The sequence below is a fragment of the Mastigoproctus giganteus genome, chromosome 10 (assembly GCF_048544385.1).
Source record: "Mastigoproctus giganteus isolate SK-2022 chromosome 10, ASM4854438v1, whole genome shotgun sequence".
Lineage (NCBI taxonomy): Eukaryota > Metazoa > Arthropoda > Arachnida > Uropygi > Thelyphonidae > Mastigoproctus > Mastigoproctus giganteus.
Genome location: NC_143584.1, coordinates 157989714 through 158014579, shown reverse-complemented (window position 1 = coordinate 158014579; position 24866 = coordinate 157989714). Strand labels below are relative to the sequence as shown.

General features: G+C 37.0%; 1 protein-coding gene across 2 annotated transcripts in view; it reads left to right on the top strand.

Annotated features, from left to right (window-relative positions):
• Nucleotides 1-24866, top strand: part of LOC150079406 (kinesin heavy chain-like) — a 429176-nt gene that overhangs the window by 35677 nt on the left and 368633 nt on the right. For both annotated transcript variants that reach the window (XM_090383638.1, XM_090383639.1), the window contains exon 2: nucleotides 15556-15643. In XM_090383638.1, the coding sequence (XP_090239764.1) occupies nucleotides 15556-15643 (88 nt within the window). The remainder of the gene's footprint in view (nucleotides 1-15555; nucleotides 15644-24866) is intronic.

Sequence of the window (24866 nt, the reverse complement as noted above, 5' to 3'; positions counted from 1 at the left end):
TTGTAATATGCCTTCGCTTACCTAATGCCCTTTGTGATTTGATTACAGACTAGCTTATATCTGTGTCGCCTGATAATTTATTCATCTGACATCCATTTAGGCCTTTACTTTGAAGAGCATTTCTTAGTTATGAAAAGTCTAGTAGCATCTATGAATTGCTTCCCATTTTGAATTGCTGATATCATCGGTTGGTCCCACTGTGTAGAATTTAAAAAAAAAACTGTCTGAGACCACTGTAGTCACCTTTATGAAAGCAAAAATTCTTACCTTTACCCTTGATGGTAGTTACATCTTTAAGTAAATCTCACATCAGTACAACTGTGATCACAGCCACCTAGTGGTTCTTTTATCTCCAGATTCTTAATGCATGAATAATCACTGCTGATAATCAGATAAAGAATATTACTCCCTCTTGTTGACTTTCTAACATGCTGCTATAGAAAACAGTCTAGTAAATCCACAAAAGGCTTGCTAGTTTGTGAGTGACCAATCCACAAGTTCCAGCTGCTATCTGGAAAGTTACATCTCCCATTATAAGACATTCTGATTTACTGGTCCACTCTTTTTCTCTGTACAGATGTTTATTGTACTCATCAGAGTCATTATGCTTATAACACACGCCTACTCATTTTTTTGTTTTCCCAGTGCTTATCTCACACCAAACTGGCTCAATATTGCACTAGCCACCTGTCAACTGGATGCATTGCCTTAGATTCTTTGTGCTATTAGTCTGTATCTCTCCAAGGTAGCAGTTTTCTGTTCTGCCTAACACTGTTTAATAGCATCAGCAAATGTTCTTGCACCCCTTCTATTTAAGTGTATTCCATTCCTATAAAAACATTCTCTCCTGTTAACAAGCACAAGCTATGCTGGGAAATTTTTTATTCTCTGAACATTTCATAATAATTTTAGAGCCAAATTGATTGTCAAGGTTCTTATCATGTACTCCGACCTGTTATGTATGGGTAAAATTCCTGAGACTTTCAAATTTACGCATGTTGAGTAAAATGCTGAGTAAAAGCCATTTACAAATGGCTTTTACTCAGCATTGTCCAGTACCCACTGTTAAGTAAATTATAAAATCAATTAGTATATTTATATGTATATTACATATATATACATAATGAAATGAAATAGTAATAATAATAATGTAATATTTGGATTATGGACTGGTGCCTTTGTAGTAGCAATATGAACACCACAACCATAATGGAATATATAATATAAAAAAAAATATGTATATAAATAAATAATGTGTGGCTTGTAACACACACAAAAGAAGAGTGAGCAGTTCTGAAAGAAATACAAAGCAAATCTGTAGAGTATATGCAAGTAAAATGTATAAAATTATATACAGTATATACACAATACTAATGTCATTATATATAAAATAATAATATCAAATATATGTACAAAAATACCTATTGTTATATAATCACAATCTGGGTCATGTTTTTGTGGATCTACTTAGATTGACAGCAAAAACTATGATGAGGAGTTTCATTCTCTTTCTGTGGTAATCAAGGTTGTCATATGACTATATCAGAATGAATTAATATAACCTAAATGTTAAGGAATATATATAAAATTTTGTAATATAAACTTAATAAATAATTATATTAGTATATTGATTATTGTTGATACAATGGCCAATAATAATCAGTATGCATGCATGCATTTTAGGTAAGTTCTCATACACTAGTTTTGACTGTATCCCTCTATCAGTCGGAGCAAGTAAGTTTCCCTGAATTGTTTGTCAGTATTGCAATTGTCTGTTTTCCTCAGCGTGGATTTCGTCCTCCCCTCTACTTTTTTTTAGTGTTGTACATTATATATAAAATTAAAACCACGTTCGGGATAGTGGGGAATGAAAAAGACTTGAGGGTAATTGTGCAGTCAGATATGAAGTTCTCTGAGCAGTGCAGTCTGCTAGGACAGCTCATTGGCTTATTATTATTTGCTATAAGGTGCAAGGAAGCCTGAGGCTTTTGCTGCACCAGCAAAAAAAATACCCGATTTATCGAAAGAGAGAGAGATATAGAAGGGAATCACCAAGAAAGAGAAGAATGATGATATTCAGCTTAGGACCCTGGATGTGCCAAGCCCAAACTCACCAGATGTGAACCCCTGGGGTTAAATTTTTTTTTGTCAGTGATATACAGAAACCATGCTAGCAAGGATAAGATGGTGGTTATTAGCATTAGTACAGGCATTTGATGCAAGAAAGCAAGCTTATGCAGCATCAGCCAAAAAAAAAAAAAAAAAACCCACTTCACCCCTCTGTTCGTTCAAAATACCTGTCCAGCTGAGCCTTAAACTTATTTAGGCTATCAACCTCCACCACAAGGGATGGAAGTCTGTTCCACCAACCAACCACCCACTGGCTAAAGGCAAATTTCCGCACGTCTATCCTACATCTGTCTTTCCTCAATTTGAATTTATGCCCTCTCAGGTGATTTTTCTGAGCTAGAGGAAGAATCCCATCAGCATTGAGCATGCTTAAACCATTCAAGGCTTTATACACCTCTATCAGATCACCTTGCCGGTGCCTAGTCTCCAGACACTGTAATTTGCAAAACTTAAGCCTTTCTTCGTAAGAGCACCCCTGTGTTCCATTCACTAATCTTGTTGCCCTTCTCTGTACTCGTTCCAGCAGCTCTACGTCCTTCTTGAAATGAGGCCTCCAGACCTGTATACAGTACTCTAGGTGTGGCCTGACCATTGCCTTATACAATGGAATAATCACCTCCTTATCCCTGCTGGAAAAATTCCTGTATATCATTGACAATACACCATGAGCTACTCTTGCAGCCCGTCTGCACTGCTCAGAGAACATCATATCTGCCTGCACAACCACCCCCAAGTCCCTTTCATTCTCTACCACTGTCAGTGTAGTACCACAGAGTTGATACGTTGCTCTGGGGTTGCTGTTTCCCATGTGTAGTACTTTACATTTGTCAATGTTAAACTTCATTTGCCACCTTTCAGCCCATCTGCTCAACCTTTCCAGATCCTGTTGCAGCAGCATAGTGTCAGTAGTGTACTTGACAACCCTGCCAACCTTTGTATCGTCTGCAAACTTGGACATTAAGCTTGATATACCATCATCAGTATCATTTATAAATACAGAAAACAATAATGGACCCAACACTGAGCCCTGAGGGACTCCACTAATAACATTAGTCCACGATGAGCAGTGTCCATTGATTACCACTCTCTGTCTTCTCCCCCTCAACCACCCCTTTATCCATAGCAGCAATTTGCCTCCAATGTCACACTGCTCCAATTTGTGTAGCAGTCTTCCATGTGCAACAGTATCAAAAGCCTTTCTAAGATCCAAGTATATAACATCAAAGTTATTCCCTGCATCCAGTTCTTTTGTGACTGCATCATAGTATCCAATCAAGTTGGTCAGGCAAGACTTCCCCTTAACAAAACCATGCTGTGTCTGAGCTATAACTGAAGTCTTGTCTAAATGATCCTGCAGTGCTTCTTTAACCAGTGCCTCCATTAATTTTCCTGGAACAGAAGTTAAGCTCACAGGTCTATAATTACTTGTGTCAGCCTTTGATCCTCCTTTGTGAATTGGGGTCACATTTGCACATTTCCAGTCCATGGGTACTTCCCCTGAGTCCAAGGAAGCTCTCATAATTATGGCTAAGGGTTTGCTTACTTCCTTTGCTGCCTCCTTTAATATAACTGGATAGATCCCATCCACCCCAGGTGCCTTTCTTGTGTTTATCTTCAACAGTTTCTCCTCCACTTTACTCCCAGTTATTTCAAGATTCTGTAGCTTACTGCTAGAGTTGAATACACCTCTGGCATTCCCCTTTCTGAATAACTCCTCATGTGTGAATGTCGATGCAAAATATTCATTTAGTTTGTTAGCTACCTGAGCAGGATCATCAACAGTTGACCCATCAATATCAAGTGGACCAATCTGATTCATCACCTTCCTTCTAGAGTTTACATAAGTAAAGAACTCTTTGCTGTTTTTCTTTGCATCCCTTGCCAAGGATTTCTCGTAATCTGCCTTCGCCTGCCTAACCTCCTTTGTAACTTGGTTGCATATCAACTTGTATCTATCATAGGCTTCTGTGTCATGTGTTAATTTGTAAGTATCCCATGCATTTTTCTTCTCTGCCATATGCCTCATTAGTTCATCTGACATCCATTTTGGCCTAAACCTTGAACAATATTTCTTAGTTGGTATGTAAAGCCTAGTAGCTTCCAAGATAAGTTCTTTGAATGCTTCCCATTTTGAATTTGCTGTTGGTAACATCATCAGTTGGTCCCACTGTATAGAATTTAAATACTGTCTCAGTCCATCGTAGTCGCCTTTATGGAAGCAATAACCCTTCCCTTTACCCCTAATGGTAGTTACTTCTTTGAGTAAATCCCACTTCAGCACACTGTGATCACTGCCACCTAGTGGTTCATTTCTCTGCAGATTCTTAATGCATGAAGAATCACTGCTGATAATCAAATCAAGAGTATTACTCTAGTTGCCTCTCGAACATGCTGATGTAGAAAACAATCATCCAATAAATCCACACAAGCCCTGCTAGTGTGTGAGTAACCAGCCCCCAAATTCCAGTCAATATCTGGGAAATTAAAATCTCCCATTATAAGACTCTCTGATTTACTGGCCCACTCTATTTCCCTGTGCATTTCCTTATTATACTCATCAGAGTCATTAGGCCTATAGCACACTCCTACTCTCAATTTTGATCTCCCAATGCTTATGTCACACCAAACTGACTCAACACTGCACTGTCCAGTAATGTCGACTGGCTTCACTTCCTTGGTTTTTATGTGTTTCTTAACTAATAGCATAACCCCTCCCCCCTTCCTATCCTGTCTATCCTTTCTGTAGACGTACTCCCCAAATTGCAGTTCTGCATCACTTATATCTGTGTGACACCACGTCTCTGATATCCCAACAATATCTGCCTTTGATGTTTTGTGCAATACCTCAAATTCATCAAATTTATTTACTAAACTCCTAGCATTGGTGTACATGCAAGTATACCTGCACCTGTTTCTATTCTTAGCTACCCTAACACAACCCATGTGTTTACTTGTACCGCAGTGGCTCCCAGCAGTCTCTGAAATACCATGCATCTTGTTTTTCAGGCTTCTGCTCATTCTAATAGAAGCAGTGCAAGAATCTCTTTCACCTCTGCCAGTGGCTACTGTCAATCTATTGATCTTTGTCTCCCCCTAAGCTAGCAGTTTTCCGACCCACCTAACACTGCCTCGATAGCATCAGCAAATATTCTTGCACCCTTTCTATTTAAGTGTATCCCATCCCTGTAGAAGCAATCTCTCCTGTTAACAAGTACAGTCCAGGCTGAAAAAAATTCTACCCCTTGAGCCTTGCACAATCTTTCCAGGGCCGAATTGATCGACAAGGCTCTCATCATATACTCCCTCCTATTGTGTCTGTGCAGAATTGCAGACACTTTCAAATTCAACCCTAATTCTCGGCTTTTGTTCAACAGTGACCTGTACTTGTTAAGTAATTCTGCCTGTCTCCTACTCTTAATATTATTAGTGCCAACGTGTACAACTATATCACCTTTTGTGCCCTTAAAAGATGATATTCGCTCTACAACGTCATCAACCTTTGCCCCTGGCAGACATACCCTGGTCCTGTTCCATCTATCTTTTTTACAAAGCATGTTCCCCGTTTCCCTGACAATAGAGTCACCAACAACTACTAGTTCCTTCGGGACCAGCGCATTCTGCCTTGGGGGTTGCCTCTGTGTCACGCGATGCCCAAGTGCAAGATCTGGCGTTGATGTGGGCAGCTGAGAGCTTGATGGGCCCCTCAATTTAGTTTCTTCGAGGGCATCCACCCTGTCCTTCAAGCTCTCATATAGGCCCACAAGAACGCTGAGTTGTTTCCTGATATCGATACACTCCTTGCATCGCGCACACACACAGACATCCCCCTTGGCAGTATCATGTCCCGTACCCGATTGCTCTGCAAACATCAAGCAAACAGTGCATTTTATAAGGCTGTGAGTCAGAGGACAACTGCCCCCCTGAGTTCTGCTCTGAGCCACAGCACTTCCATTAGCTTGAGCCTTTTGCTTTGCTGCTCTGGTCTGAGTCATGATTCTATTAATTTATTAAATAATTATATCTGTTGTATAAGGCTATAGATTGGAAATATCATTTGAAGAAGGATGTGGACCTGTTGGAACAAGTGCAGAGAAGCTCAATGAGATTAATGAGGGGGGAAAAACGTGTGCTCCTACCCAAAGGATTTTGGAAAAAACTAGGCACCTGCAAGAATATCTAATTGAAGTGTTTAAGGCCTTATAATACTGCAATGCCTCTTTAATTTGATTTTTTTTGAATAGTTTTAACCCCCGTTGGCGAGTCGTTATTTCCTGAGCTGTGTACAAGTAGAATCAAAGTTGCGTTTAACACATCAAATCCATCACCGAAATGGTTTTTCGGAAAATTTCTTACGAGAGAAAAATAGCGATCTGAAGATGATAAACGATTCCGCTTCTAACATATTAAGAATCTGCCTTTTCTTTCACTTCGCTATGCTGTTTTTTTTTTTTTTTTTTTTTAATTAAACAATATAAAGATATTGTTTAATTACGTTCGCCCCTTCCACCATCCGTAAGTGGTGGTCCCTTTGAAATGAAGTTGTAACTAAAATATATCATAAGTTTGGTAAAACATATAAAAATATAGTGTGATTTTTGAACACTTGTTAAAACCCTGCATTAGTGTTTCCGAGTAGTTCCAGCCGGTTAATCGTAAATTAGGAGAGGAGATAGTCTGTGTGAAATGAAAAGCCGAATTTGGAATTATGAACAAATGACGATATGATTTAGGAAAGCAAAAGGAACTCTAAATAGTAAGGATCGGATGTTGTCTTATTTCTGTTAGTTGTTTTCCCCACTTGGGTTATTATACTCCACGGAAAAAATGACACTCGTTAAAGTTTCTTAGGAGAAAATAGCTTCGAAGCTGATAAACGATTACACCCCCTCCTTTTTAATTACCCTCCTCAAATTACTATCCATTTGCCAAAATTTTAAATATTTAAATTTTATTTACTCAAAATATTCAAATTTAGTATTATTTATGTGGTCCTGCAGTGACACAATACTAGCAAGCAATCGATTTTTCTAGCAATTACATTGCCGCGTTGCGATCAATGTGTGCTTGGTGCGCAGATATCTGCAGACTCCTTGGCTGCTGCTATTGCCAAAATAACTGACCATTTTTTTTTTTTTAAACATGGTATTCTTTACTGAGAAGCACATTAAAAAAGAATAAAGTTTTGCGTAATTTTTTTAGTTTAAATTTAAATACTCATCCCTCATGAATCTTTATTATTATTTTTTTTTATTAAATATTTTACCATGATTTCAAAATTTTAAAGCAAAATCAAACTTGTTTATACAGCTCGGTTGTTGCTACCGGAAAGTGCAGAGTTTAATACCTTTATTGTTATGGCAGAAAAACACGGTTGTCGTAACTGTAAAGGCTTTAATTAACAATGGGAATGGCATATTTTTGTGGCGTCATGCGTATTTAGACAGCCGTTGCATTCACACTGTTAGAGCGATTCTTTGAATTGGAATCTCAATAAAAAGTACTTTTAGACACACCGGCTAAAGTTGGTTTGTCATTTTATATAGTCTATTGCCTGCGGCCTAGACGCCCAGTTTACTTGCACATGAAATGTTTTGATAAAGTTCAGAAATGACCTCTTATATTCCATTTGTACTTTTTTCCTGTAAAACAGGAATTACAGGAAAACAGAACGATGTGCATAAACTATAGACACTAATCTGGCCGCTGGACACTTATGCAGTATTATAAGTTTTTGAACAACAAATAATTTGAATTTTAGCGATAAAAAAAAGCTTTAAATATTGTCTAATTTTTAGCAGTGAAATCGTCATTTACAGTCATAGTGGGACAGAAGTGCCAATTTACAAAATTCCCCCACTTCCTTTCCAGTTTTATGGTAAACCCAAAATATTTAAATTTTACCAATACTAGAAGTCCCCTCCCCCGTTTATTTCAGCCACCAAAACTCAAATTTCTGTCAGAGCAATTTAGAAAAGAAACTCTAAATACTGGGTTACAAACATTAATACTACATTAGCATTAGTAGAGGCATATGATGCAAGAAAGCAAGCTTATGCAGCATCAGCCAAAAAAAAAAAAAAAAAAAACGCCCCCATTTTACCCCTCCGTTCGTTCCAAGTACCTGTCCAGCTCAGTCTTAAATTTATTTAGGCTATCAATTTCCACAACAAAGGATGGAAGTCTGTTCCACCAACCAACCACCCGCTGGCTAAAGGCAAACTTCTGCACATCTATCCTACATCTGTCTTTCCTCAATTTGAATTTATGCCCTCTCAAATGATTACTAGAAATTATTATCAGAAATTGGAAATTATAGACCAATTAGCTTGTTATCCCACATCTACAAGTTGTTCACAAGGGTCATTACTAACAGATTAGAAAGAATACTTGATGAGAATCAACCGAAAGAGCAAGCTGGCTTTAGGACAGGATTCTCAACTATGGATCACCTTCATGTAATATTACAGCTAATGGAGAAAGCAAATGAATATAAAACACCATTATGCCTGGCATTTGACTCCATACAGCATAAGGCAATGTTTCGGGCACTGGAAAGACAAGGCATAGATACCCCATATATTATGATTTTGAAGAAAATATATGAGAGTGCTACCTCCTTTATTAGACTAGACAAAGACAGTAGGAAATTTAAAATTGAGAAAGGAGTTTGACAAGGAGACACAATATCTCCGAAGCTGTTTACTCTGCTGCCCTTGAAGAAGCTTTCAGAAGATTAGACTGGTCGCAGAAAGGAGTCAATGTGAATGGAGAGTACTTAAACCATTTACGATTTGCAGATGATATTGTGGTCATAAGCCATGATCCCAAAGAATTACAGGAAAACCTTAATCAGTTATGCACAGTTAGTAAGGATTTTGGACTAAAGATGAATATGGCTAAAACAAAAGTAATGATGAACAAGTATGCCACAGAAAGGGAAATAATGATTGAAGGAGCAGTAATTGAAAAGGTGGAGTCATATACTTATCTGGGACAAGTTATTAGCTGTAATAATGATAAATGGCTGGAAGTCAAGAGATGAATAAATTTTGGATGGATAGCATTCAGGAAATATAGTCACATACTGAAGAGCAATATCCCAGTTTGTCTGAAACGTAAAATAATGAACCAATGTATACTCCCCACCATGACTTATGGAAGTGAAACTTGTGCACTCACCAAAAGAATGGAAGAGAAGCTGAGAACTACACAGCGAAGAATGGAACGAATTATATTGGGAATCAGACTGTTAGGTAAGAAGAGAAACACATGGATTAGGCAGCAAACTCAAGTAAAGGACATTCTTATCAAAATTAAAGAACCTAAAATGGTCTTGGGCAGGACACATAGCTCGAAGACATGATGACAGATGGACTAAGAAAATAACAGAATGGTACCCAAGAGGAGCTAGAAGAAAACCTGGAAGACAAAGGCGGAGATGGATAGATGAAATTCATGAGTTTTTGGGTAGGAAATGGATGGCCAGTGCTCAAAACAGAAGGAACTGGAAAGTTGCTGGAGAGGCCTTCATCCTGCAGTGGATTGAAAATGGATGATGATGATGATGATGATGTGTATCATGCTTGTAAAACTGAGACAGAGAAAGCCAGAAATCATTACATTTTACAGCTCAACAAAAGTGGGGTGGGATGGGAGTTGAACATAACTGGATGAGTTGTGTGCTGTATATGTTGTTAGCCAGAATACTATAAGCTGGTCTGTGGTGATTTATATTCTTTAAAAAATTTGGCAATAGCATTAGTAGAGGCATATGATGCAAGAAAGCAAGCTTATATAGCAGGGGTGGCCAACAAGTCGATATAGTGGCTTTAATTTCAGTCAATCACGATGAATTAAATATGTATAAAAAATAGATTAGTCAAAATCTAAATGTCATTATTATTATGTGCCCCACTGTATACGCTTTACAAATCCGTTGAACCACGTGACTATTCTTGTCACTGTGCAGCTGTTAGGCTTGTCTAGTGAAAATTCATGCAGTTAGGTTGTGGAGAGCATAGCGTATGTGTCGAGTTTTTATTTAGCTTACTTAAATATTAATAACTGGACGGTACTTATATGTTAATTTAATACCCTTTGATTTAAAATGAATACTAAGAAAAAGAGTAAAACGTATCATTTTCATCAAGAGTGGGAATTAGAATACTTTCTTGTAATGAAAAAATAAAAACGTTGTTTTGATTTGCAATGCTTTTGTGGTTATACCTAAAAAAGGAAATTTAGAAAAGCACTTTAACGCACTCCATGGTAAATACCAATAGAATCTTTCACCTAATAGTGACCTTAGAAAATATAAATTAAAAGAACTTAAATCCAGAGTATTTGCACAACAAAATTTCTTCGTGACACCTAATTTACAATCTAGAGCAGTAACTGTAGCATCATTTAAAGTGAGTCATCTTCTTGCAAAAAAATGCAAACCATTTTTTTGATGGTCAGTTCATCAAAGATGCATTTTTAGAAATAACAGATTCTCTCTTTTAAAATTTTAAGAACAAAAATGAAATTAAAACTGCTCTTCAAGATCTGCAATTATCTCGAAATACTTTGATGCGATGCTTCGAAAAAATGAGTGAAAATGTGAGCGAACAAATTGTGTGTCCTTTTCTTTACAAAAACTGGATTAATCTACAGATGTCAGTGATACAGCTCAGTTGCTCGTTTTTATTTGTATGGTTTTTGACGATTCTGCTACTAGAGAAGAACTGCTGGATATAGTTTCATTAAAAGAAAGAACTAGAGGTCTTGATATATTTAACGCATTCAAAAATTTTATTGAAAAAATGAAATTACCACTACTTAAGCTCATATCAATAACAATAGATGGAGCTAAAGCAATGATAGGCAGGGTTGCCAGTTTAGCGGTTTTCCTGCTAGTTTTAGCAGAATTGCTTCAGGTTTGGTGGATTAAAATATGTAATAGCAGATAGCGGATTTTTTAGCGGAAAGAGTACAAATGTGAAAATTTAAAATATGTTTAGACTCATATATTTTGGCAATGTAACATTTAAATTAAGAAATATTTATTTAACAATATAAATATTTCATAATTGAAATGTTTAATAGATATAAATTAAATAATTGAAATGTTTAATAGATATATATTGTAAACATAGTAGGGATATCTTATTTCATAGTTTTTTTTTTTTTTTTTTTTTTTATAAAGTGAAGAATCGGTTTTATATTATTCAGGGATTTCCCTGAGGGGAACCCCAACAATTTCACTATGTAGTTACACTCGTGGTCAACTACGCAGCTTTAAAATATTGAATCAAATCAAAAACTGTGGGAGAAATTCTGATAACGTCATTATTAGCCCCAACTTTTTTTTGAAACCGTGAAGGAATGCTATTGGATAATTTTTCTTCATCTTACTTCTGGAGAAACAAAATTATAGCGATGAAGAACCTCATCATGGGTATAATTAATGTCTCGGTATAGATCTTTATATGCAGGCCATCCATCACTGATGATTCTTGTACCTGGCAATATTCTCTCTCTTATAATTGATAAGAGTTGTTTTATCTCTATTTTCTACCGGAACTAAAAAACATCATTTGGTAATTCTTTCGAATGCACCAAAAACCCATTGTGTTCCTATTAATCCTCTATTATATTTTCTTTTGAAAAATGCTGATTCATCAATTTGAACTTCGATAGGTATTCCATTTTCTGAAATCCTCCCCCCCCCCCCGCAGTTAAACTATCCGAATCAGTTGTTGATATCATGCAGATCTCCCTCAGGTCTTTGCATTTTTCAGTAACAGCATTTTTATTGATATTTAAGTCAAAAGCAATGCAATCTTGGGACCAGAAGTATAGAAATAATAAATTTTGAGATAACAATAATCTATTATCATCAAAAAATTATTTATGTCTAATACTCTTTGTTTTATGGCAAGGTTTCTTACAACCCCATCTAAACATATCAGTTTTATATTTACTTTTTGTAAGCTGCATTTCAAGATTGCAAATTTCACAAAAAGCTGTATTTTGCAAAATGTGATTTTTCGCCAACCAAGAAATCAAGTGATTAATATTGGCACTGCATAAATTCATCAACTCCTTTAAACGGTAGTTGTTATTTTTGACTTCTTCCTCAGAATAAACTGCATTTGATATGTAATTTGGAAGTTTTTGTCTGGGCATAATGTAGGGGTCTTAAATTTTTATGGGACCCATTAATAGGATTTAATCCAAATGAAAATTTAAAAAGTTGGCGGGTTAAGTGTTAAAAATAGCAGATTTTGAGCATACGGCTAGCAGGAAATATTATTAAGAGTTGGCAACACTGATGATGGGACATTTTAATGGATTCATCACATTGTGCCAAAAGGATGATGAATTCACAGATTTTTTGAGTTAACACTATATCATCCACCAACAAGCGTTAGCCAGCAGAAGATTAAATACTAAAAGTGTTATGGACATAGTTTTCAAACTCATGAATTCCATCAGAGGACAATCTCTTCAAAGGAGATTTTTCAAAATGCAACTCAATGAAAATGAACCAGATCTGATATTACACACGGATGTGAACGGTGGCTGACTTGAAGTAAGTTTCTACAGAGATTTCAAAATTTGTTGAATGAAATTAAAAAATGTTTATCAAAGGGGAGGAGATGATTAATCAGCAGCTACAAGGTATGGAGTGGTTGTGTGAACTAGGTCTTTTGGCCTATTTTACCAGTAAATTAAGTGATTGAATTTGGAATTACAAGGAAAAAATAAAAATGTGGGTGACGTGATTAGTAGTATTTCAGCATATAAATATCAATTTTTGGCAATGGCTAAGGATCTCAAATAGAAATTTTTTTTATCATTTTGCAGATATGCAAGATCATTTGCAAAAATATCCTGTTTTTGAATTTAATAGCAAGAAATATGTTTCTGAAATTGAGAAAGTTGTGGATGATTTTTAAACCAGATTCAGTGATTTTAAAACAATTGAAGACATTGTTCGATATATTTCTTATCCATTTAATGTTGACTTAGATACAAAACAAATTGCAGAAAAAATCGCTGAGATTTTTCACACGGAGAAAATATTACATTGTGAAACGATATCTTCTTAAAAGCCAGATCATCAGAAAAAGACTTTTGGAAATATGTTTGCCAAGAGAAGTACCCAAATGTAAAAAATGCAGTGAACTTTTAAATTCCTGTTTTGGTTCCACATATCTGTGTGAATCGGCCTTTTTGTATTTGAAACAAAGATGAAAAATCGCTCTACTCTTATGGACTTGCATACTGAAGATTCCTTACGGTTGGCCTTATCACAGTATATCCCCGATTTTGAAAGCTTGGCAGATGACATGAAGACACAAACTTCACATAAATTAAAAATTTAAATACGTATGAATTTAAAATAAGAATTATGAATTGTATTTAATTTTGAAATTTATAAATATTTTTCAATATGTGTTTATTAATGTTTTTAACGATGTGCAGTTAAATTCTTGAGATAGTAGATCATGGCACATTTTGAAGAAAAAAAATCACATCACAAACTAAGTTGGCCACCTCTGTTATATAGCATCAGTCAAAACGAAAAAAAAAAAACCCTTCCCATTTCACCTATCTATTCACTCCACATGTTTGTCTAGTTCTGCCTTGAACTTATTTAAGTTGTTGACTTCCACTACAACAGATGGAAGTTTGCTCCAACTATCAACCACTGGCTAAAGGCAAATTTCTGCACATCTGTTCTACAATTGTCTTTCCTCAATTTGAATTTATGTCCCCTCAGGTGAGTAATCTGAGCAAGAGGAAGAATCCCATCAGCATTGAGCTTGCTCAAACCATTCAAGGCCTTTATACACCTCAATTAGATCACCTCACAGGTGCATAGTCTCCAGACACCGCAATTTGCAGAACTTAAGCCTTTCTTGGTAGCACCAAGAAAGGCTCAACCCTTTGTTCCACTCAATAATCTCATTGCCCTTCTCTGTACTCGTTCCAACAGCTCTACATCCTTCCTAAAATGAGGTCTCCAGACCTGTATGCAGTACTCAAGGTGTGGCCTGACCATCCCCTTATACAAGGGGACAATCACCTCCTTGTCCCTGCTAGAAAAATTCTTAAATATCATTGACACGACACCATGAGCTATTCTTGCAGCCTGTCTTCACTTCTCAGATTTAGCAGGCATCAGTCCATATATTATCATTTGTATAAAATCATTGCTCTAAAAGATTGGCACATGAAACTTATAACCACCTTTGTTTGAGTCATGCAGAATTTTCATGTATTAAATGTCACAAGAACTTTGAAGGAAAGAAAAAATAATAAAATAAAGAAAAGATAAGTCATATCATATCACTACTTCATGTTTGTAATATTTATTAAATATACAGGCAAGATTAATAGCAAGATTAATAAAAATTCAAAGAAATGCAAGTAATTAGTAAGTAATTGTTGCAGTAATTAGTTTATGGTTACTGACAGTTATCACAAAATGAATATTTGAAGTCTGATGCTGCATTGGTGAGACTGGATGTTTCACTGTGGTTACCTAATGAATGTGCTCTGAACATTGCTGAGAAGTTGCAAAAAGTAGTAGTGGTAATGGCATGTGATGCTAGAAAAAAAATCATCAGCAAAAAAAAAAATACCTACACAGTTCACCCATCTGTACTCCCCAAGAATTTGGCTTGTTCTTCCTTGAATTTAGTCAATCCATCCACTTTCACAACAACAGGTGAGCCTATTCTAACAATCAACCACCCATTGTTTGAAGGCAATCTTCTGCAACCATCTTTCCCTAACTTGAATTTATGCCTCCTCATGTGTGTGTGTAATCTCAGCAAGTGGAAGAATGCCATTAACATTCAGCTAACTCAAACCATTTAAGGTTTTAAACACCTCAATCAGATCTCCTCACAGGTGCTGAGACTCGCAATTTGCAGAACCGAAGCTTTTCTAGGTAAGAGCAAACTTTTGTTCCCTTCACCAGTCTTCTCTGTTGCCCTTCTCTGCACCTGTTTCTGCAGATCTGCATCCTTCCTAAAGTGAGGCCTCCTGACGTATATAAGTAGTCAGATGCTAGACTTAAATGGGGCTCGGATTTAATCCGAGCCCCATTTCAGATTTTTAATTTCATATTAAAAATCTTAATTTCAGATTAAATCCGAGACTTTAATCTGCAATTTTCAGATTCAAGTCTCGGACTTTAATCTGAAAATTGCAGGTATTAGGGATCCTGAAACTTGGATATTTGTGTCCAGGGTTTCAAGGATCTGGCTTCATTTGGAAGAAAAATGGCAACCACAAAGACTTTTTTTTACATAAAATAATAGAAGTTTTTAGCGTCATTACTGATATTTTTTTTTTTTTTTTTATAATCAAATTAAAATCACCAGAAACAAGTTGCTTATATGAACTACATATTTTTAATTTTTTTAGGGAAAACTTTATATATATGACAAAGTTTTCAAGCCTAATGCATCTCAAGAAAAGGTTTACAATGAAGCAATCAGGGCCATTGTTAAAGGTAAGTTTTTAAAAACAGTTATTTAATTAGGAAGGTGCTTTTTTATTATTATATTTTCTTGCTTCTTTAAATACCTTTTCATCATAAAAAGGATGATATGCACACTGTGGAGCAAAAATATGTAGTTATTTTTGCTTCTGGGGCAAAATATGCATCCATTCTTTCTTAAATTATAGAATGCTTTTAGCTATATTCTTGTAGGGATTGTTACACCCAGATTTATAAAATTGTATATATCCTTATTAGTGGCTTGTAGTAGTAGTAGTAGTAGCAGTAGTAGTGGCACTTGATGCAAGAAAGCAAGTGTAGGAGCTTATGCAGCATCAGCCAAAAAAAAAAAAAAAAAAAAATCACACCATACCCTCCAAATGCCTGTCCAGTTCCTCCTTAAATTTATTTAACCTATCAACTTCCACAACGACAGATGGAAGTTTGTTCCAGCAATTAACCACCCGCTGGCTAAAGGCAAATTTCCGCACATCTATTTTACATCTATCCTTTCTTAATTTGAACTTATGTCCCCGTAGGTTCGTATTCTGAACAAGTGGAAGGATCCCATCAGAATTCAGCGTGCTCAACCCATTCAAGGCCTTATAGACCTCAATCAGATCACCGCGCAGGTGCCTAGTCTCCAGCCACTGCAATTTGCAGAACTTAAGCCTCTCTTGGTAAGAGGATCCCTTCATTCCCCTCACCAATCGTGTTGCTCTTCTCTGTACACGCTCAAGCAAATCTACATCCTTCCTAAAATGAGGCCTCCAGACCCTGTACGCAGTACTCAAGGCGTGGCCTGACCATTGCCTTATACAGAGGGACAATCACCTCCTTTTCCCTGCTAGCAAAATTCCTATATATCATTGACAAAACCCCATGACCTGCCCTAGCAGCCTGTCTGCATTGCTCAGAAAACTTCATATCTGACTGCACAATTATTCCCAGGTCTTTTTCATTTTCTACCACCTTAAGTGTAGTACCACACAGTTGGTACGTTTCTCTGGGGTTACTTCTACCCATATGCAGTACTTTGCATTTGTCAAGGTTAAACTTCAGTTGCCACTTCTTAGCCCATCTGCCCAAATTATCTAGATCCTGTTGCAGTAGCACACTGCCATGACTGTCATTAACAACCCTGCTAACTTTTGTATCATCTGCAAACTTCGACATTAAGCCTGATATACCTTCATCAATATCATTGATAAATATACAAAACAACAGTGGACCCAACACCGAACCCTGTGGGACTCCACTAATAACATTAGTCCACGAAGAGCAGCACCCATTGATTACCACCCTCTGTCTTCTCCCACTTAACCATCCTTTTATCCATTGTAGCAACTTACCCTTAATACCATTCTGCTCCAATTTGTACAGTAGTCTTCCATGCGCAACAGTGTCAAAAGCTTTCCTGAAATCCAAGTATATGATATCAAAATTATTTTTTGCATCCAGTTCCTTTGTGACCACATCATAATAACCAATCAAATTTGTCAGACAAGACTTTCCCTTAACAAACCCATGCTGTGTCTGAATTATTGCTGCAGTCTTGTCTAGATGATCCTGCAATGCATCTTTAACCAGTGACTCCATTATTTTACCTGGAACAGAAGTTAAACTAACTGGTCTGTAATTACTCGTGTCACCCTTCGAACCTCCTTTGTGAATTGGGGATACATTTGCACATCTCCAGTCCGTGGGAACCTCCCCTGAATCCAAGGATGCTCTCATAATTATGGCTAAGGGTTTGCTCAGTTGCTTTGCCGCCTCCTTTAATATAACTGGATAAATCCCATCCACCCCAGGTGCCTTTCTTACGTTTAACTTCAACAATTTCTCCTCCACTTTGCTCTCAGTTATTACAAAATCATTAAGCACACTGCTACAATTTGATAACCTTCTTCCATTTTCAAACTGTAATAATTCCTCACGTGTGAATGTAGATGCAAAATACTCATTCGGTTTGTTTGCTATCTGAGCAGGATCATCAACAGTCGAACCATCGATGTCAAGTGGACCAATCAGATTCATTCCCCTCCTTTTAGAGTTTATATAAGTAAAGAAATCCTTGCTGTTTTTCTTAGCATCTTTTGCCAAAGATTTCTCGTAATCCGCCTTTGCCTGCCGAACCTCCTTTGTGACCTGATTACAGACTAATTGGTGCTGATGGCTCCTTCATGTACTCCCATTCCTTTTCTACAATTATTAATACGTCTGGAATAAATATATTTTCACCAATTCAGTTATGGTTACACACTGAATGGATGTTTAATTTCATCGGTATTATACTGATTTTGACATATCAAAACATGCCAGATCATTGTGATTATTTTATAGATAATTCTTGTGATTATTTTATGGAGATCAATATGGATCATATGTACCGAAATAAATAATCAATGGTTGGCTCGTGGTTGGAGAACCGAATTCTAAACTGTCATAGAGTATTGATTAACTGGCTACAACTGGAAGGAATTTGCTTGTGATCTTTGTTGCAGGAATTTTCTAGTAATGATGGTCATAACTAAAGCTGGCATTTTAAAGTCTAAAATGCTGATATTTGGGTAATGCTTTTGATTAGAGTTTGTTAATTTGCTGGCTTGGTCATTTTGTTGGTACTCAGATCCTCTGCTTTCACTTTCATGATTATGGGGCTATTAGTAACCCTGTGTATTCCCTCCCCTTCTCCCCATGGTCCTAAAGTACTATAAATGCTTAATATACAAAAAGATGTTATGTTTCATAGGAATCTTTTAATGCAGAAGTTGAAATCAAATAAAATTTATGCACTTTTCTCATGGTCCAATGATTAGCTCTGAGGTTTGAGCTTATGTTCAACTTAGAGACACCATTTTCTGCCTATGACGTTGATAGCTTTTAAATTGTATAGCATCACCTGAACATGTGTGCATGTTTATGCTTAGATGGTTCCCTGAATTACCTTACAGTATGCTGATGTCATCTGTTTGTTGCATTTCTGCATAGCCAGTTGTGCACTTTGTATAGGTTTGTGTGAATGACCACGTAGCAAACAGCCAGCAGAAAATCGCCTGGAAATTTGCTGCCTCCTTGCACTGACGAAGTGATCCATCTGTACTATTAGTTAATACTGTATGCTAGTTTGCCTTCTGAAATCCTGGAGTTTGAGGGTTAGCCCTGTAAATAAAAAAAAAAAAAAAAAAAAAAAACTGAATGAGAGGAACATGGGTTGATATAGGAAAAAGGAGTTATAGTTGGGATTAGATAAGGGTTGAGATTACAGATGGAACTCCTTGGGTGATGCAAGATTGGCCAGCAGACCCATCGCATGCTTTTTACATCCTTTTTATCTGTGTGACAGCTTTTGCCTAGCATCTGTAAATAGGAGAACAGGGGGGGGAAGGGAATTACATTGCTAGAATATTGCACTCCACATTGTCACACACCTGCGTAACAGCCTCTGCTCTACACTTGCAGACAGTGTTACTGTCTGCAAGTGTGGAGCAGACAGCATTACAGTTATGTACTGTCACCATTACATTTGTCTTTCTCCCATCCCAGCTAGATACATCTGATTCCACTCTTTTATGCTTATGATTTTAAATTTTATGTTCCAAGTCTGTTTTCTTTTATCTTGCCTGTAGTTGTCTCTATTTGGAATATTGCACAGGCAAGGGAATGCTATATTTTGGTGGGTGTTTCTGGTTTGTCTTAGTTATTTTTATTTAGCTGTACTTGGTCATTAGGAATATAAAGTTGTATCCCAGCAGGAGTGGAAAGTAACAGCCAAGGAAGCAACCAGCAGGGATATTGTGGGAGACTCCATCCATTCAATCTCAGATAAAGATTTTTTATTTGCCCATTCTTACCTGTTTTTTGCACTCTCCCTTTTGCTTGCTCATCTGCAGTCATTGCTTCATTTGCACTGTTCATGCATTCTTATTGTTTTAAGTTTTTTTCCCCCCCATGTGTGTGTGTGTGATGTAGATTATAGGTTACTTCCTTGTAAGGTTAGTATGTTGATTGTGGGAGAGGAATGTGTCTCTGTATATACCTCTTTTTTTTTATGTAGTCAGTTTTTCTAGGTTGGGAATAGGGTGAAGATTGTAATGAATTCAGTAGATGAAAGAGGTATGTTCTCTGTCATTATGTGATTACTGCTCTTTTGAAGAGTGGATGGTTTGAAACAACTTTTTATGTTAAGATGGGATTCCTCTGTACGTTGGTTAGCCACTACTCACCTGCAGTGTAACACATTTGATGACAGACCATATAATTTCTTGCCACTTTAGATATATTTGGCTCTCCTGATCTCAATCCTTGTGACTTTTGGTTATGGGGATATCTGAAGGACAGGGTGTATTAAGAACATGTCAAATCTCTCATTGATTTGAAGGGAAGCATCACAAGGCACATGTTGCTAATGTTTCCTGTGACATGGTTCTGAAACAGTTGACTATGCCTTACTGTACTTCTTGCATGTAGTGTAGCTTATCTGGCAGCACAAGGGATCAAGTCCACTGATAATATTGCTGTGTGCATACAGTACTCTATAAAGGCCAGAATGCGAGTAATGTAACTTCCTGCATACAGTGGACACAAATGGTTACTTCATTATTATTTTTTGCATCCAGTTCCTTTGTGACCACATCATAGTATCCAATCAAATTGGTCAGACAAGACTTCCCACTTAACAAACCAATGCTATGTCTCAATTATTACTGCAGTCTTGTCAAGATGATCCTGCAGTGCTTCTTTAATCAGTGACTCCATTATAATTTCCCGTAACAGAAGTTAAACTAACAGGTCTATAATTATTTGTGTCACCCTTTATCCTCCTTTATGATGGGATTCCTCTGTACAAATATGAGATCACATTTGTACAGAGATGTGCAAATGTGAGATCACATTTGCACATTTCCAGTCCACGGGTACCTCCCCTGAGTCCAACAGTGCTCTCATTATATTATGGCTAAGGGTTTGCTTACTTCCTTTGCCGTCTCCTTTAATATAAATGGATAGATCCCATCTACCCCAGGTGCTTTTCTTATGTTTAATTTTGACTATTTCTCATCCACTTTACTCTCAGTCATTACAAAATCACTTAGCTCCCTGTTAGAGGTTGATAAATTTCTGGCATTCCCCTCATTGAATAACTCCTCGTGTGAATGTAGATGCAAAATACTCATTCAGATTATCAGCTAATTGAGCAGGATCATCAATAGTCGAACCATCTATGTTAAGTGGACCAATCTGATTCATCCCCTTCCTTTTAGAGTTTACATAAGTAAAGAACTCTGTGCTGTTTTTCTTTGCATCCTTTGCCAAACATTTCTCGTAATCTGCCTTTGCCTGCCTAACCTCCTTTGTGACTTGATTACAGACTAGCTTATATATACCATAAGCTTCTTTGGTAGATATAAGCGACTATTTCTCATCCACTTTACTCTCAGTCATTACAAAATCACTTAGCTCCCTGTTAGAGGTTGATAAATTTCTGGCATTCCCTCATTGAATAACTCCTCGTGTGAATGTAGATGCAAAATACTCATTCAGATTATCAGCTAATTGAGCAGGATCATCAATAGTCGAACCATCTATGTTAAGTGGACCAATCTGATTCATCCCCTTCCTTCTAGAGTTTACATAAGTAAAGAACTCTGTGCTGTTTTTCTTTGCATCCTTTGCCAAACATTTCTCGTAATCTGCCTTTGCCTGCCTAACCTCCTTTGTGACTTGATTACAGACTAGCTTATATATACCATAAGCTTCTTTGGTAGATATAAGCGAAAAATAAAACTAGTATATTGAAGAAAAAAGGCAAAAAAAAAAAAAAAAAAAAAAAACAGTAAATAATTGCATGGAACCCAAGTTTCTTTGCATTCTTAATTCAAGTAAACAAATTTTCACTTCTTCCAAAACATCTTGAATGAAAGCTTGATTATATTTAGGAAGGAAAAAAAAATTCTGATTTTTAATCATTAATTAATGGTGAATGTATGACAGATTTTCTGAGGGTACTTATCATGTTCTATGTAACTGGCACCAGGTTATTCATTTTGAGGAAGGGGGAGGCTTACAAAAGAATTGTATTTATCCAGAAGTAGTTGTGATAGAAATATGAAATTTTTTTTGTTTGATACCTTAATCTCTATAGCAACCACACATTTTGTTTTGATCTGACAATTTTTCTTTACAGTGCTGAAATAAGAGAATATCACAATGGATAAAGTGGAATATATATCAGTGATTCAGTTCCTTTTTCTGCAAGCGAAAATACCCAAAGCAATCCATGAGGAAATAACCTCAATGCATGATGGGCCCCAGGTGCCAAGCGATTTTGTGATCAAGTGTCTTTTGCCAGTGAACTAGCGCTCTCCCTTGAATAAATAAAATAGTCTTCTTTATTTAGCATTAGACTAACAAACGATTAAATAATCTCTAGTAAAGAAATCACTTTACTTGATCAGGAGGAGAAGTAATCTTCTTTCTTTTTTTTTCCCCTTTTTATTTGCATATTATCACTAACCCACTACCACTTGGTCACAAAGGTGGCACTGCTCCTGCCTCCATGTGGCGGGGCCGGTAACCTGGAGGGGAAAAGGTCTTCTCTTCAGGGCGAAATGGAGCAAGCAGTTTACAAAACCCAGAAAACCACTGGGTACACAGAAGAAACCCTAACAAGACAAGAGGATTCTGGTTCTGTCTCATCAAAATGTCAAAAGACTGACGTAGACAGAATCCGAACTCCAACTTTTCTAATTATACATTCCACTGAAGAACAACCGATTGGAAAACTATCTCCATTTCTAGTGCAGAAATGCCTAGAAAGCACAATAGGTACACCCAAGAGTTCGTCGTTTAAGATCAGGAGACCTACTGGTTGAAGTTGCCACTGCTCGTCAGTCCGAGCAACTACAGAAACTAAAAATTTTCAGCAGAACCTCTGTCATTATTTCACCGCATGTTTCTTTGAACACGTCAAGAGGTGTCATCACCGAATGGGGCCTCATCAATTTGTCAGATGAAGAACTTAAACAAGAATTGCGAGATGAAGGTGTGATCAACGTAAAGTGGATTCTAACAAAGAAGGACGATGTATTAGTTCCTACTCGGAACATAATCCTCACATTTGATAATCCGAAACCACCAACAATGATAAAAGCAGGTTACCTTAACTGCCGTGTCAGACCCTATATCCCAAATCCATTATGCTGCTATAAGTGCCAGAAGTTTGGGCACTCACAGACAGTCTGCAGAGGAGCAGCTGCCTTGCCAAATGTGTGGCTCCACTGCACACACTAGTACAGACTGCACAGCCGCAACACCAAACTGTCTTAACTGTAAAGAAGCTCATCCGGCATATTCGAAGGAGTGTCTCCTTTGGAAACATGAAAAAAACATACGAAGGTACAAGACCGAACGGTGCCTCCGTAGCCAGGTGGGCAGGAGCAGCAGTGCGTAGCACGTGCTTCTTGATTAGACCGGGGTTCGAGCCCGTGACCCACCAAATACGGAGGATGCGGAAAGGTCAGGGAATGACCACTGCATATCCCCGGAGCAATATGGCCTTAGTTGCTAATGCTCCTAAAAACCAAATAACAACAACAACAAGGCCGAACACAATGTTAACCTACCAAGAGGCTAAAAAATCTTTACCAGTACCGAATACTAACAAGCCAACTTATGCCCAAATAATCAGAAAGGACACATCAACCCAAATGGAGGTAACTATACCACCAAGCAAATCACTAGCTGAATGGCAAGGTCAATATTTTCCCCAGTACCAACACACCAAACAAAAAGCAAACAAAGCAAAGCTATAAATACACCAACCACAGTACAGCCAGATGCCATTCAACAGCAGAATACTACAGTATCTACCAATCCTGACTCAAACCAAACAGATTACATGGATGCAGAAGATAATCCAAACCAAGATGAACAGGTTTTAGAACAGTTCACTGAGGAGGAGATGGATACAGGGAAACCTCAATTCCCAAAAAAGGGGAAAGGTAAACTTGAGCAATGCAAACGTTCTGTACCTCAAAAACAAATTGAGGGCTTTTGTAAACTCAAATAATGCTTACTTTCTTACAATGGAACTGTAGCGGCTGTCGTAGTAATCTGGCTGACATCCGAGATCTCCTTTCACAATATGATCCTATTGCTTTCTGTTTACGGGAAACCAATCTAACACCAAATATAATTGTTTCCCTTTGGAAATACCTAATACATCAGCAAGATCGTGTTGCAAAATCTAGCACATGGAGGGGTAGCGCTGATTATCAACTCCCAGATACCCATTAAAAGCAAACCTTGAGGCAGTTGCTGTACGAGTCAACATTAACTTTGATTTAACCATAGTCTCATTATACAGTTAAACCCCGCTATTCGCGGTATCTGTATTTGCGGTTTCGTGTATTCGCAGTTGCTGATTTAATATAAAATGAAACCTAAGAAAATGTGAATTTTAAATCGTCGTGAACATTTTCTGCCATAAAAAAAACATGGGCATGGCTAAAATCATCTTTCCCGGTCAAAACAGCACTCAGTGGGTGGGGGGAGAGGGGTGACCAAATCGCGAGCGTGGATGTTTCTCGCTAATATTTGTTCAGTATGTGCTATGCGCTTGTCGTGGAAGGTTTCATCGTTTGCTTTTAATTTATATGCTTATAAATTGAATAAATTTATAAATTGATATGCTTACAAAAGTGAAAAATCTACCATTTTGCAGGGTGTTAGTGTAAACAGACTTTTTTGAGTGTGTTAACGGAAGAAAGTGACTTTATTGTGGACAAGTTCTTTTCTAACCCCTACAAAAATATGGCTACGAATAACAAGGGAATTGTGAAAAGATCAAAGAAGGCGATGACATTAGCGAATAAAATTCATTAGACAAAAATTTATTAGACTTTTTTTTATTTAAAAATTTATTAAAATTTATTAGACAATTTCTAATGGTAAAAGTGTCTTATCAGTCGCAAAACATTATAAAATCAATGTCAACGGTACGATCAATCAAGAAATCGGAATAAAAAATCCACCGTAGTGTCCGTGAAAACGCGCTAATTGCTCCAAAAATTTGCTCTGAAACTTGTGATGTTAAATTAGAAAACATGGAAAAAGCTTTAAATCTGTGGATAGAAGACTGAACTCAAAATAAAATTCCCTTAAGTTCACTCATCATTTGTGAAAAGGCAAAACACCTTTATCAACACTTTAGTGAAACTGGTGATAGCACTGGCCC